This window comes from Artibeus jamaicensis, unplaced genomic scaffold (genome assembly GCF_021234435.1).
Source record: "Artibeus jamaicensis isolate MK-2021 breed Jamaican fruit bat unplaced genomic scaffold, CSHL_Jam_final contig_76, whole genome shotgun sequence".
Classification (NCBI taxonomy): Eukaryota; Metazoa; Chordata; class Mammalia; order Chiroptera; family Phyllostomidae; genus Artibeus; species Artibeus jamaicensis.
In genome coordinates, this window is record NW_026521954.1 from 25,176,208 (window position 1) to 25,190,169 (window position 13,962).

General features: G+C 48.7%; 1 protein-coding gene across 5 annotated transcripts in view; it reads left to right on the forward strand.

Annotated features, from left to right (window-relative positions):
- Nucleotides 1–13,962, forward strand: part of KIAA0232 (KIAA0232 ortholog) — a 68,661-nt gene that overhangs the window by 32,561 nt on the left and 22,138 nt on the right. For 4 of the 5 annotated variants that reach the window (XM_053672312.1, XM_037126878.2, XM_037126879.2 and 1 more), the window contains one exon: nt 6,506–6,643. In XM_053672312.1, coding sequence (XP_053528287.1) covers nt 6,506–6,643 — 138 coding nt within the window. Of the gene's footprint in view, nt 1–6,505; nt 6,644–11,952; nt 13,442–13,962 lie in introns of those variants that run through there. The other variant, XM_053672314.1, reaches the window with a different exon arrangement.

Genomic DNA, 13,962 nt, shown 5'->3' on the forward strand with positions numbered 1-13,962 from the left:
ACACCTTGAAGCTTTTTAAAAGTACTGTGTTCGTTTGAGAGCTGATTACTAGTTCAGTGCTATTGGTTAATAAGTCATAATACATTCACATAGGACATGACCACACAGACCCGCAGTGGCTGTGCGGGTCTTGTGCCCACGCTGCCAGTGCGGTGGCCTCTTCCCACCAGGTGCGGGGCAGAGGCAGGCCTGGGTCTGGCTGACTTCCCAGTGAAGACGCTTGCTGCTAACTTCCCTGGGGGCGGTGAGTCTGCAGTAGAAGACAGACCAGGAGGCAGAATCAAGAGAAAACGCCAACAGAACTTTATAACTGCTTTTTAAGAATTAATGTGTTCAGTTAAACTCATGCCTGGGGGTTAATGGCAGTATTTGGCAGTAGCTTTGTTTGAAGATCTTTTCAAAGATGAAATACAATCAGTAAAATCTTATTGTAAATCAGCATTATCAGAGCAGTTAGGTAAGAAAAAAAGAGATAGCCAGATTGGAAAGGACCAACTAAAAGTATCTGTTGATATATGACATATTCTTATATATAGGCAATCCTAAGGAATGAAATTAAGAAATTTCCATTTACAATAGTGTTGAAAAGAATGAAAATACATGGGAATAAATTGAACAAAAGAAGTTTAAGAGTTGCACACTAAAATTATAAAATGTCATTAAAAGAAATCAAAGAAGACCTAACAAGTGGAGAAACATCCCATGTTCAGGATAAGAAGGTTTAGTTAAGACGCTGACCCTCTCCCCCCGGAGCCGCAGATCCAACACAGTCTGTCAGTCTCGGCGGCCTTTGTTGCAGAAACTGGCAGGCCGATCCTACAGTTCACACATGGAAGGGGTCCAGAACAGCTTTAAAAAATCTTGAAGAGCAGAGTTAGAGGACTCACACTTCCCAATTTCCAAACTTACTACAAAGCTCCAATAATCAAGACATTGTAGTGCTGAGGGTCTAGAAATGAAGCCCTTTTATTTATGGTCGGGAAAGGACAGTCTTGCCAACACAAGGCGCTGGGACCACAGGGTAGCCGCATGCAGAAGAAGGAAGTCGGACCGCGCCTTCCTGCCGCACAGGAAGCGGAATTAACCCAAGTGGATTATAGACCTAAGCGTCGAGCGAAAACTGTAAAGCCTAGAAGAAAACGAAGGAGTAAGTCTTCGTGACTTGGATCAGGCAATGGTTTCCTAGATATGACCCCAGAGCGCAAGCCGCCAAAGAAGACACATCAACAAATCAGACTTGATCACAATGAAAAACTTTTGTGCTTCAGAGGATATCATCAAGAAAGTGCAAAGACAACCCCTACAGAGAATATTTGCAAATCATATAGCTGATAAGAGATGTGTATTAAGGATGGGTACTTTAAACACGGGTAAGCGGTTTGAATGGACACATTTCCAAATGGCCGAGAAGGCATACATAGCAGGGTGCCCCTGTCCTCAGTCCTTGGGGATGTCAACCTCGGTGAGGGAGCACTTCACAGCCACCTGGATGGCGGGATGTAGAGAGCAGGCAGCGACAAATGCTGGCGAGCATGTGGAGAAGGGGGAACCTTCACACCTTGCTGGTGGGATTGTGACATGGTGTAGCTGCTTTGAGAAGTAGCCTGGCAGTTCCTCAAAAGGCTAAGCATGGAGTTGCCTTGTGACCCAGCATTCTACTAGGTGTGGTAACAAGAGAATTGGCAATCATGTCCTTATAAAACCCTGTGTATGAGTATTTACAGCAGCAGCATTCATAATAGCTAAGAGGAGGAAACAGCACAAATGTCCATCAAGGATGGATGGGTAAGCAAAACCAGGTGCATCCCCGCAAAGGACTGTCACTTAGTCGTAAAGGAGAGTGAAGTGCTCACCCAGGCCACAACACGAAGGGTGAGCCTTCAGGACATCACACTCAATGAAAGACGCCGGACAACACAGAACGTTTACTGTACAGTCCATTTCTCTGCAGTGTCCGCAGTGGGCAAGTCCACAGAGGCAGCAGAGGAGGGACTGGCGATGACTTCCGGTGGGTGCAGGGTTCCTTTTGGGGACATGGGAATGTGTTAAATTGGGTAGTGGTGATACTGCATAACCCTGTGAATTATTCTAACCCTCCTGAGTGGTACATGTTAAAAGGGTGAATTTTATAGTATGTGAGTTACATGTTAGTAAAGCTATTATTTGAAAAAGGAGCACGAACAGATGAACATTTTAGTTGGTTTTGATGAGAGAGGACCCTAACTTTGAGTCCTGATTAAGCAAATGTTAGATCGCCCCAAAAGGAATTTTTTTCTTCTCCTTAGTAGACCTGTGTTACAAAAATTGTACTGAATTCTATTTTTAATCACATCAATAAATCATTGCAAACTTTTATTTATTTATTTGGTTAAAGTACCTGCATTATACCCTTGATTTTTTAAAAGTATTTTTTTATTGATTATGCTATTACAGTTTTCCTATTTTAATCTTGGGTAATGTAATTATGATGTGCCTTGGTGTGTTCCTCCTTGGGCCCAACTTCTCTGGGACACTCTGAGCTTCTTGGACTTCCTGGAAGTCTATTTCCTTTGCCAGATTGGGGAAGTTCTCCTTCCTTATTTGTTCAAATTAAGTTTTCCATTTTTTACTCTTCCTCTTTTTCTTCTGGCACCCCTGTGATTCAGATGTTTGAACGCTTAAAGTTGTCCTGGAGGTTCCTAAGCCTCTCCTGATATTTTTGAATTCTTGTTTCTTCATTCTGTTCTGCTTGAATGTTTATTTCTTCCTTCTGGTCCAAATTGTTGATTTGAGTCCCAGTTTCCTTCCTGTCACTGTTGGTTCCCCGTATATTTTTCTTTATTTCACTTTGCATAGCCTTCACTTTTTCCTCTGTTTTGCGACCATACTCAACCAGTTCTGTGAGCATCCTGATTACCAGTGTTTTGAACTCTGTATCTGATAGGTTGGCTGTCTCTTTGTTGCTTAGCTCTATTTTTTCTGGAGCTTTGATCTGTTCTTCCATTTGGGCCTTTTTTTTTTTTTTTTGTCTCAGCGTGCCTATTATGTAGTAAGGGGCGGAGCCCTAGGTGTTCACCAGGGCAGGGCAACCCATGTGGCTGTGTTGTGGTGCTGTGGGGAGGGGGGTCTGAGAAGGAACAGTGCCACTTGTTCAGCTCTGAGCTGGCTTTCAGTCACTTCCCCTGCTTCCCACAAGCCAGTTGGGCCCTTCTGGTGCCGATTCCCAGGTGGGTTTGTGTGCATTCTAGGACCCTGTGGGTCTCTCCAACGAACTCTCCTGTGAGGCTGGAAGTCTCTCCTGTCTCTGCAGCCTCACAGGTGTTTTTAGTCAAAGAGGTTTTGAGGCTTTATTTCTGCACTTGGAACCCTGGGTCGTGTGGTCTGTCTCGCTCCCCAGTTGTTCCTCCCAGTTTATCTGCACACAAATGTGGGACCGCCTACTCTGCCAGCTACCACCTTGCTGCAAGTCTAGTCTGCCCATCTCTGCCCCTCCTGCTGGTCTGGATGCATGTTTCTTCTTTAACTCCTTGGTTGTTGGACTTCCATACAGTTAGAGTTTCTGGAAGTTCTGGTTGTTTTGTGTTTTTAAATTTGTCGTCCTCCTTTTGATCATGGGATGAGGCACAGTGTGTCTACCTATGCCTCCATCTTGGCCGGAATTCCGTCCCACTGTTATACTCTTGATTTATCCTCTTGATCTGTAAAGTATTTACAGCTTTGCCCGTACAGAAAAAGTTAACTACCGGTGGCTTCAGCTCATCGCTTCTGCCTGGTAGCCCTCCCTGAACCCTGACTTCTGTACTCCCCGTGGGACTCAATTCAGTGGCCCTTCCTTCGGAGGAAGCCTAGCCTTTACTTGCCAGCTGGGCCGGAAGAAAACAGCGCCCGTGTGCTTGCCAAGTGCTTCCCCCGAACAGACCTCCGCAACAGTAGGGACCACGCCAAGCTGTCCGGTGCAGGTCTCCGCTGCACACCCGGCTGTGGGCCTCTGGTCAGCGGGCCGCTGGTGCTCATTCTTACCAGCCCTGGTGCCGCGGGGGGCGCCAGCGTGGGTGAGTGGGCAGTCCGTGTGTGGGCACATGGTCCGTGAGTGGGCGCAGGCTTGTAGCGGACAGGCACCTGTGCTTGTTGATGCCCTCCAGGAGCTCTTCTCCTTTCTCTGTTCCTGACGTCTGAGATTTTCATTAAAAAACAAACAAGCTCTGGCCGGATGGCTCAGTTGGTTGAAGCATTTTCCTATATACCAAAAAGTTGTGGGTTCGATCACCAGTCAGGGCACATGTTTGGGCTGTGGGTTCGATGCTCAGTTGGAGCGTGTGTGGGAGGCAACCGACCGATGTTTGTCACTCACATCAGTGTCTCCCTCTCTCTCTCCACCCCCCTTCCTCTCTCTCTAAAATCAGTAAACATATCCTCAGGTCAGGAGTGAAAAACAAAAACAAAACCCAAACTTTTGACTATTAAAGGCGTATGGCTTAAATACCAGAATTAGGTCTCCTACTCAGCACGAAAGCTTCTTAGTACCCTCTTCGTACAGTTTTCCTGGACCTTTAAGTGCCAGTAAGGGTGCGTGCATGCGTGTGTGCGTGCGTGTGTACCAGATGTGAGATTAGATTGTTGTGTGATCTCCTTTGCTTATACATATTGTGGATAGCTTTCCATGTCAGCAAATATGTTTATAGTCTCTGTCATGGTCATAGCATCTGGCCAGCTGGATGCACCACAACCTGTTTAACCCAGCCCTCCTCCCTGACCTTCAGGGCCTTTCTGCAGGGCCGCCGTCGCTGCAGCTGCAGCTCTGCTCACCTCGGTGGTGGTTTCTCTGGGGTCAGTTCCCAGAAGTGGGGTCCTTGGACCGCAAATGCGTGTGCACATTTCAGGTGTTTGGGGTGTGTCGTCAGACTGCCCCCGGGACTGACTGTGTGTCCGTGAACTTTGAAGGTCCTTTGTTTGCAATCCAACTTTATCAGGGCCTTTGGATGTGTGCTGCCCGTGCCGAGCTCTAGCACAGCTTCAGTCGGGAGCCACGTTGTGGTGCTGGGCGCAGGGAAAGGGCTGGTCCCGGCAGCGCGAACGGAGAGGAGTGCTGTTTTTGCAGCAGGTGGCACTTGTGCTTTGTTCTACACGCTGTGAGCAACAGAGAAAGTAACTTCCCGCAGCCTTCAGACGCCTCGCACCCACGCCAGTACGCCTCTGTCCTCTGTCCCTGTCAAAGGACAAGCGCTCTCCCTACATATCATCGACAAGGGACAGGCGGTTTCCGGGCAGTCCTGCCCCACGCACCAGAGGAGGGGAGACACACTGACAGCCCTCGCGTGGCCACCAGGCACGTTTTCCCTCGGAAAGCGGAGGTGATGCCACTCAGCCAGAAAACAGGTGTTTCGGGGTCATTAGACCGGCAAACATGCCTAAGAAGTCAAGTGCGCTGATCATGGTCAAGGTGGGAGAGGACGCACCCTTCCTGCACTGTTCCCTGGCGCGTGAAAGCACTTTTTATGTATTGGGTTAAAGTGAGAATTGGGTTATAGATGGTGTACGATTTGATCTTAAGAATCTTCAATGAATTATTATTGTGCTTTTTCTCTTTATTTTCTCTTTATTTTATCATTTGTTCGTGTCCACTTCCTGAGGGCCCACCAGAGGCCAAGGCCTTTCGAAGAAGTTTCCTTAGTTTTGCTCTTGTCTGTCTCTTTAATTTTTTTCTCTTGTTGTCTGTCCACTGGTTTCAGTCATAATCTGTCCAATAAAGGCTTTTTAAATGACAAAACAAAGTAGTAACACGATTAAAAATACTAAGTTGAAAAGTCCCAGTCTAGGGAAATAGTTAAGTAAATGTAACATCATAGAATATTATGTAGCCAAAGAACTTGTAGTAGCACGAGGCTGATGTCCCCGACGTTGTGAGTTACCTCGAATGCAAACTGTGTCCAAAGAGCGAGACGCCCACGTGCGCGGTGAAGCGCAGGGGGGAGGCCGCGTCTGTTGTCGCCGGTGCGGGGTCGTGGATGGTTTGCTCTTCGGCTTCTTCCCACTTCTCAAATTTTCTTCAGATTTTTATGATGGGCATGTAAAATCAAAGGAAAAATCAACTTTAAATGCTAACATAAAATATTTTATATCTTTTTTTTAGTCTACAAGATATAAAGCTAGAAATTTAACATTTAATTGTTAATTCCTAGGCAGTAAAGAAGAGAAGTCATTTAATTGTGTGTGCAGACTCACACTGAAATTAAATAATGCTGGAGTTTCCACACAAGTGTCTGAGTTGTGTTTCAGGGTTCACTGTAAATACAGGTGGTCCGATTTATGAAGTCCTCACAGGATCAGAAATGTCAGTGAGAGAGGCCGGACAGATGGACTGTCCTGAAGTTCTCCGACTGACAGTGCTCTGGGTGCCGCGGTTCGTCGGTGTGGACTGTTCGTGAATCGCTGTGTTTGGCGGGGAGTGTATGGAAGTGTGGAAAAGAATGGTGCGGAAACTCGTTGTTTATGCTGGGTCATGGAAACTTCTCCAATCTGCTTTTAGGAGAATGACATCTTCCTGGGCTGGGAAAAGGGAGCTTACAAGAAATGGGGGAAGAGTAAGAGAAAGTGCTCGGACCTAACTCTGGAGGAAATGAAGAAGCAGGCCGCCGTCCAGTGTCTCCGATCTGCTTCTGATGAAGTAAGTTCACGTCTTGTCTCTAGCGTTTAAACGAGGTGGGCAGGGTGTCTCTGAAAAGTTTACAGATACATGTCCTGGCTGGTGTGGCTCGGTGGATTAAGTGCCGGCCTCTGAACCTAAGGGTTACCGGTTCGATTCCCAGTCAGGAGGGCACATGCCTGGGTTGTGGGCCAGGTTCCCAGTGTGGGGCTTGTGAGAGGTAACACATTGATGTTTCCCTCCTCTCTTTCTCCCTCCCTTCCCGTCTCTCTCAAAGAAATAAAATCTATAAAGAAATAAAAGTTTACAAATATAACATTATGACAAAAAAACGTAGAAAAATTAACTACTCATTACCTTTCCGTTTTAACATAACATCACTTTTTTCTTTATGGTATTTTATATGCTTATATAGCTTTATATAATTTTTATATGCATTATTGTGATTAGAATATATGCACAATTTTATCTCCTTGTTTCCTATTTAATATATATTTCATCTTGTTATTATATTATCTTTATTCTTTTTAGACACAAGTTATATTTCATCAACGAACACTCCAACAGCACTATAATGTACTGATTACTGGGTACTCAGCTCACACTTCATTTTCTGCTGTGCTTGCTGTGCAGGATATTTTCACATGTGGCTTTTTCCACGGCCCATCATTTCTTTGGGATGTATTCCTAGAAGTAGGATAGGTATTCTAACATGGTGACGTTTCCTATAAAATGTTTCTCGTGTCCTTTGGCATCCTGAAGTAACAGAATAGTTTTAGAATGTAATCATTTAAGTTAGTACTATGAATTATTTCTCTACTCACTGTGAATTGTAATCTCTGTTATCATAACTAATACTTAGACAGTTGTTTTGCTTTTACCATTCTACTTGAGACAGTATCAGGTAAGTGCCTTTGTAGTGCCACGTTAAATTGAGAGGACTCACACAGGGTGTCCAGAGAGGGTCCCCACCTCCAGAAACTGCCCTGAACGCAGGTAGCTAACGGTCTGCCGTGGAGCCCGCCGGCGGGGGTACGCTGATAATCCGGGACTCGTCCTGCTGGCTGCCCCCAGCACCCGGCCCGTGAAAGCTCCCCCAGGGCTTCCCAGCCGCGAGCTCGCGTCCTGCGCACAACCACCTGGGAGCGCACGCGGCTGGGACTTGCATGTGCACCGCCAGCCTTGGCTCCCTGCCGCCCCCCCCCCCCGTGCAGCGCCCATTGTCGTCTTCCCCGTGGGGCTGCTCCTCGAAGGCCAGGGCTGTGAGCTGCCCGTCTTTTCATCTCCCAGCGCCTAACCGAGGGCGCGCCCGCCGCAGACTTCCCTTCGGCAGGACCGCACTCTCCTTCAAGGGGCTCCTCCCTGCCCTTCCCCACTGTCGTCCTCTCTCCCACCCCTTTGGTTTTATAACTTAGGATTTCTTGACGCTTCTGCCTCATAGACTGTGGGTTAGGAAATGGAAGTTACCACTCATATGGCTGTTTTATTACAGGCACCATTTTTTTTTACAAAGAGTAGGAACTTCACATAGTTTAAGGGAAAATGAAACCCTACATGGAGGGTGTGGTGGCGTCTCACTGCCACCAAGTGCAGGAACTGTGCCGGCCTCCGAGCGCTCCAGACAGGTCCGAGGCACCTGCCCGGTTTCTCTCTCAGGACCCACATCCCCTCCTCTGCACCTCTCTGCTTCTGGGTCGTCCCTCTCCACCTCCAGTCTGGCTTTCTCAGCCGCAGCACATGGGTGGCGGAGGAAGGACTGTGCCTGCCCCGGCCCGCACGACCACAGAAGGCCAGTGCCCATCTCCTTGCAGTTAACAAAACGGGCTGCCTGGGCCGAGAAGCTGTGGGGTGGGGGCAGAGTGGCCGGGAGGCCCCGTCCTGGTCCTGCAGCGGGGCTGTGAGTAGTGAGCAGTTCGCACAGTTACCCGAGAGTTTTCTGTGTGGTGGAGAAGGGAGTCCATTGGTGAAGTCATTTGGAGCTTTTAAAGGCACTCAGAGAGCAGGTGCTTTTTAAGAGGCAGAATTAGTTGGAGCAAATTCTTGGAGCAAATCCAAAGAAGCTGCTGAGTCATGGCTGGGAGGAGAATAGGAGTGGGGCGTTTCCATCGGAGAGAGGACCTTATTTCTGCTTCGGGCCCCAGTCTCTGAGAAAAGGACTCTGGCCTTTGACTCTGGGTGAAGCTGACAGCAAAGGAGGCCGATGTGGCCTCCTGCAAAAGAATGCGGAGCATCGTCGGCCCTGATCTCGGCCCTGCCGGCCCAGCCGCTGTGTTGAGTGCCTGTGTCGCCCAATGTGCCCTGAGACTTTGTCGGGAGGCGCAGACGGCACGAGGCCAGGGGAGTGGCTGGTGATGGTCTGTGGTTCTTTAAGTGGCTGCTTTGGAAAAAAGCTTTCCTTTTGCCTGCCCATCAAAGTGGGATTTTTGTTTTCAAATCCAATGAAACATGTCTGTCCTGGATTATTATTTCCATCTCACTTTATAAAGAAAAGTTGCATTGTTTTTTCCTAACAGTGGTTGTTTTTCACATCTTACTGAAATCCACTGAGGACTAAGTCCCTGTGCAGATATGTACTGGGAGCCTGGTGAATGGCTGGGGAATGAATGAAGGAGCAGGAAGCCCCCCAGCCCTGCCCCAGAGCTGCCTGCCACTGCCCGCCTCGATGCCAGCTCTGCTGGTTCTCGCGGGTCCAGTGGAAAGAATTAGACACAGGCCTCTTTAGTTATGGCCTGAAACAATAAAAAGCAGTCTCTGGTTGGGTACGCGTTGTGGGCTGTGTGTGCCCGGCTTTTCTCTCTGGAACCTGCCCAGGGGCTTCAATGAACAGAAAGAAGCAAAGAGGCCCTACACAGGAGGTTACAATGCAGACGTTTTATTTTATGTCTTGGCCACAAGTGAATGTTTGCACATGGGTGTGTTGTCTACATCCTCAGTCCAAGGATTGTCCTTTTTGTGGATCTGGGCTCAGCTTTCCCACCAAGGCCAGAGGCCGAGTCTTCACAGTCACCGTCAAATGATCCAAGTCAAAAGCCACGAACAAGTTCACTGTCTAATCGATTCAAATGCCTGTGGTGAGTAAAGAAAGCGGACCAGGTGGTGCTGGCGGGCAGGCAGAGCTGATAGTAGGCGTGACACCTGAGCTGAACTCTGTCCCCATCACTTTTTGCACATGAGCATGCGTGTGCGCGACGGTTCAGCCGCAGTGCTGCTGGTTTCTGCGGCAGGCTCCCTGGTTGGCGGGCTCTTCACTGCCTCGTGGCTTCAGTGGCACAGCTTCCTTGTCTGACTCCACCATTGTGTCCCTGTATGTGTCCCTCTGTATGTGACCCTCCGCCCCCACTTGGCCCAGGCAGGAGTTCGTACCCCACCTGACAGTCCAGCTCTTGACCCACTCAGCTCAGTAGGGACATTGCCAGCATAGTATGGAAACAGTTGTGCCAAAATTTAATTTTAGTACTTCGATTAAGGTTTGCCATCACCTATGAAGTTCATTCCTCTGGAGATCACGGCGTTGATCAGCACTGTCTTTGCTAATTCCCTTGGTTAACATGTATAAATACCATACAGCTCTCTGGGAATTCATTTGCCCTCATGTTTCGCATTTGTTTGGACTGCAGTCAGTGATGAGGCCTGTGAAGAGGCCAGTGCTGCGACTCCGTCCCCCAGTGGGTACGTCTCATAAGTGAGGTTTTCCTAAGCTGTCCATTTTGTTTCTGTTTTCAGTGGACATGGTACACGCGCAATATTGTTTAATATATCCAGACTTCTCATTCTCCCTTTTTCTAAAAAAAGATTTTATTTAGTTATTTTTAGAAAAAGAGGAAGGGGAGACGAAAGAGAAAAATAGAAACATCAATGTGAGGTTGTCTCTCACGTGTCCCCAGCTGGGGACCTGGCCTGCAACATGGGCATGTGCCTTGACTGGGAATTGAACCCTCCACCCTTTAGTTCACAGGCCAGCACTCAATCCACTGAGTCACACCAGCCAGGGCTCATTCTCCCTTTTAAAAAACATGAACAGAATGTTGAATTGTGACAACCTTTTTTTGCTATTGAATCTTCAAGTTTACTTGATTCTGTTTTCTCTATTCCCAGAGTTAGGGCTTTTTGTAATGTTTGTTTTTGTTTTGTTTTTAATAATTATATTTCTGTTTTGTTTTTATTGTGCTGTTTACGACAGAATCAAAACTAGGATTTCATCTCCCACTTTGGGAATGGTTAGAAAATCAGAAACTCAGCTATGCCCTGTTTGGGAAGTGAATAAAGATAGAGTACAGTGGTATCTTCTTTCAGTGAAGCTGTTTTTTTTTTAAAGATTTTATTTATTTAGTTTTAGAGAGGGGAAGAGAAGGAGAAAGAGGGAGAGAAACATCAGTGTGTGGTTGCCTCTTGTGCGCCTCCTACTGGGCACCTGGCCCACAACCCAGGCCTGTGCCCTGACTGGGAATCAAACTGGCGACCTTTTGCTTCACAGGCTGGTGCTCAGTCCACTGAGCTACACCAGCCAGGACACAGCAAAGCTGATTTTGAAAGTAACAGTGCTGCTGCCAACCGGGGTAACTGCTTGGATCCATGGTTATAAAAAGAACCTTAGGATTTTTGCCCTGGGTATAGCGGAGTCTCACCGCAGTGGCTCATGTTCTCACATTTCCCTGGGCCCACCAGCAAAGTCCTTTTTGCCAGTGTGAGCACACTTACTAGTCCTAGTATTTCACACACGTGTCGTTTGTGTGCTGTGCAGAGTTGTCTCTACAAAAGCCGCGTCAGGTATTTCTTGGGAGTGGACTTCCAATTGTGACCATATATATTAATTGTTTCTCTGCACACGGGTCTTTGAGTTCAGTTCATCCTGGATAACAGTAAGAGCATCAAAACTGTGCCAAGTGTCACTCATCCAGGGCTGAACCGGAAGCAGTGCCTGTTGGTGCTCTGCGTGCATGGAGCGCCCTCTGCAGGCCAGGCCCCGAGCAGCCTGTGGTGACTGACGCTGACAGCGCCCAACTCTGCTGCGGTCACAGCCAGGCCCGCCCGAGGAAGCCTAGGCCTTTTCTCCCCCAGTACAGACGCAGCTGGGCCGTCCAGAGGGGCCTGCGGCTTCTCCTCTGAGAAGCCCTGAAGGTCGGCGGGTGTGGAGCAGAGGCTCGTGCGGGTTGTAGGGTGCTGCAGGCTGCCGTGTGCGACTGGCCGGGACAGGGCAGGGCGGGCGCAGAAGCAGCCCAACGGCGGGGCCAAGCAGCTGGCGTGGCAGTCTAGGAGGCCATGCCGCCAAGGACTGGGGGAGTCTGCCTGCTGTCTGGGGGGCTGACAGGATTGGGTGTGGGCTGGGCAAAAGGGAGGATTCAAGAAGTCAGCCAGGGTGTTTGGCCTGAGCAGCTGTGAGAATGGGGTTTTTATTTCCTGAAGAAAAGGCAACGAGGAAAGGAGCACCGATTGGTGGGTGGGTGGGCGAGTGTGTGTGAATGAGATTTAAACACGAGAGGCTAAGAAAGAGCCAAGTGGAGATTTTGAAAAGGCAGTTGGATGGATACACATGTCTGGGGTTGATGGGGCGGGGTCGTTTGCGGGAGGTTAACGAAGAGGTCGTTTGCTGGTGTATCTGTCCTACTCAGAATGCGCACACTCATGGGTCTCTGGGGCCAAGTAGGAAGCAAAATGAGTAAGACGATAGGGAGAGGTGAGGCCTGTGGTCAACTGCAAAGCACAAGCTCATTTCGATCTGGAGACAAGTGACATACATGCCCTCGCTGCCTGGTGGGTCTCTCGTGAAGCAGATATTCAGACCCAGGCCTGTGGGACCCCAGATCCAGACACACCCCACTTGGCCATTTCCTCTGAGAGGTAGGGTCCCTCGAGTGAGAGTGCCAGGATGGCAGGGGCCTTGTCTCCTGTGTCCTGCCTCACAGACGGGCGTGCTCTTGATTGCTTGACCGAGTGACTAAGCCCACGAATGATGGTGCGTTTGGGAGGCTGCTCGCTGAACTTGCCGCTCCCCGTGCGGGCCTCCCCGTGTGCAGACTAGGAGCGCTGTCGCTCGGTGTTTAGAGGGCTTTCCTGGTGTGCGGGGCAGGGCGGCATCTGTTTGCCGCTGGGTGGTCAGTGGGCATTGTCCTTTTTATAGTTAGAAAGGGCGGTTCTCGAGTTAAGTGGGAGAAGGTTAGCAATTTTTCCTTCTGCAGCATGTCCTCACTAAAACGTGGGTATAGTTTATTTTACATGTTAAGATACAAATTAACAATCTGGATTGCCTGCCACAAGATGGTGGAGTCCGAAGGCCGCGTCTGATGGCCGTTGTTGCTTCTCACTTCGCTTCATGATAACCCAAGGGTTCAGTGATTAAAAACGTGTATGAATAAGTAAACATACACACACGTGGGGTGTTGCAGAAGACGAGGAAAGCAGACAGGCTTGGCGGGTGGGGCTTGCTTTCATGCCCAAAGTGAAGAAGTTCATTGTTTCTTTGCCATTTATATATGGGAGCAAATATATATACTTTTAAGTTGTATTAGTGTCCGGGACAACTGAGTTTTACAGTTGTGTGGCGGTGATGTCCAAGACAGAAAGACTCCCTAGTGCCTGGGCCGCATGCCGGTTCTGCCGCGCAGCCTATGAAATGGCCAGCTGCCTAGTCCCGGGGAAGAGCAGGAAGCGGTCCCTGAGGCTTGGTGTTCTGCCCTGGCACTGGCTTCGGGAACTCAGTGACACAGGCTGGTGCACAGAACAGCACGCAACAGCGAGTGTGTCAGCTGACACGGGTGTTGGGTTCACCGTCTGGAGGAAGTGGAATAAAACGGCCATCCTCACCCCACCTGGAACGTCATGGTAAGCAGTCTTTCTGACGGAATTCTGTAGCTGAGCGGTGTTTGTGACTAATAGCTGCCTTGGTTTTAAGAATGTTTTAGAAAGAACAACAATTCTCTTTCGGCCCCTTCCCCTGTCTCCCCTGGTCCTGTCCCCCTAGGAAGAACTATGATTTGGTGTGGATAGAATGTGACTGTCATCGTTTACGATTAACCCTTTTCATTTCGGTCTGTTTCTTGCTGCTCAAACTGAGCTCCGGGCGAGCTACTTGTGTAGGACATCTGTAATGTTTGTGCTGAGTCATTTTGAGTGAAGTGAGTGGGGCGAAGTTCTATTTTTAGCCCCTCCAGGTCCCAGAGGGGGAAGGCCGAGCAGAGTCCTGGGCACCTGTTGCAGCGGTGCCCACCCAGAGAGACTCAGTCCCCCGTAAATGCTTTAAGGCCCCTGGATAAGTACGCGGTTGCTCAAAATTACATTCACTTTTTTCGGTACATCGTAAAAGATTTCTTGCCTCTTGTGAGAAATAGGGAATTTTTAAAGTT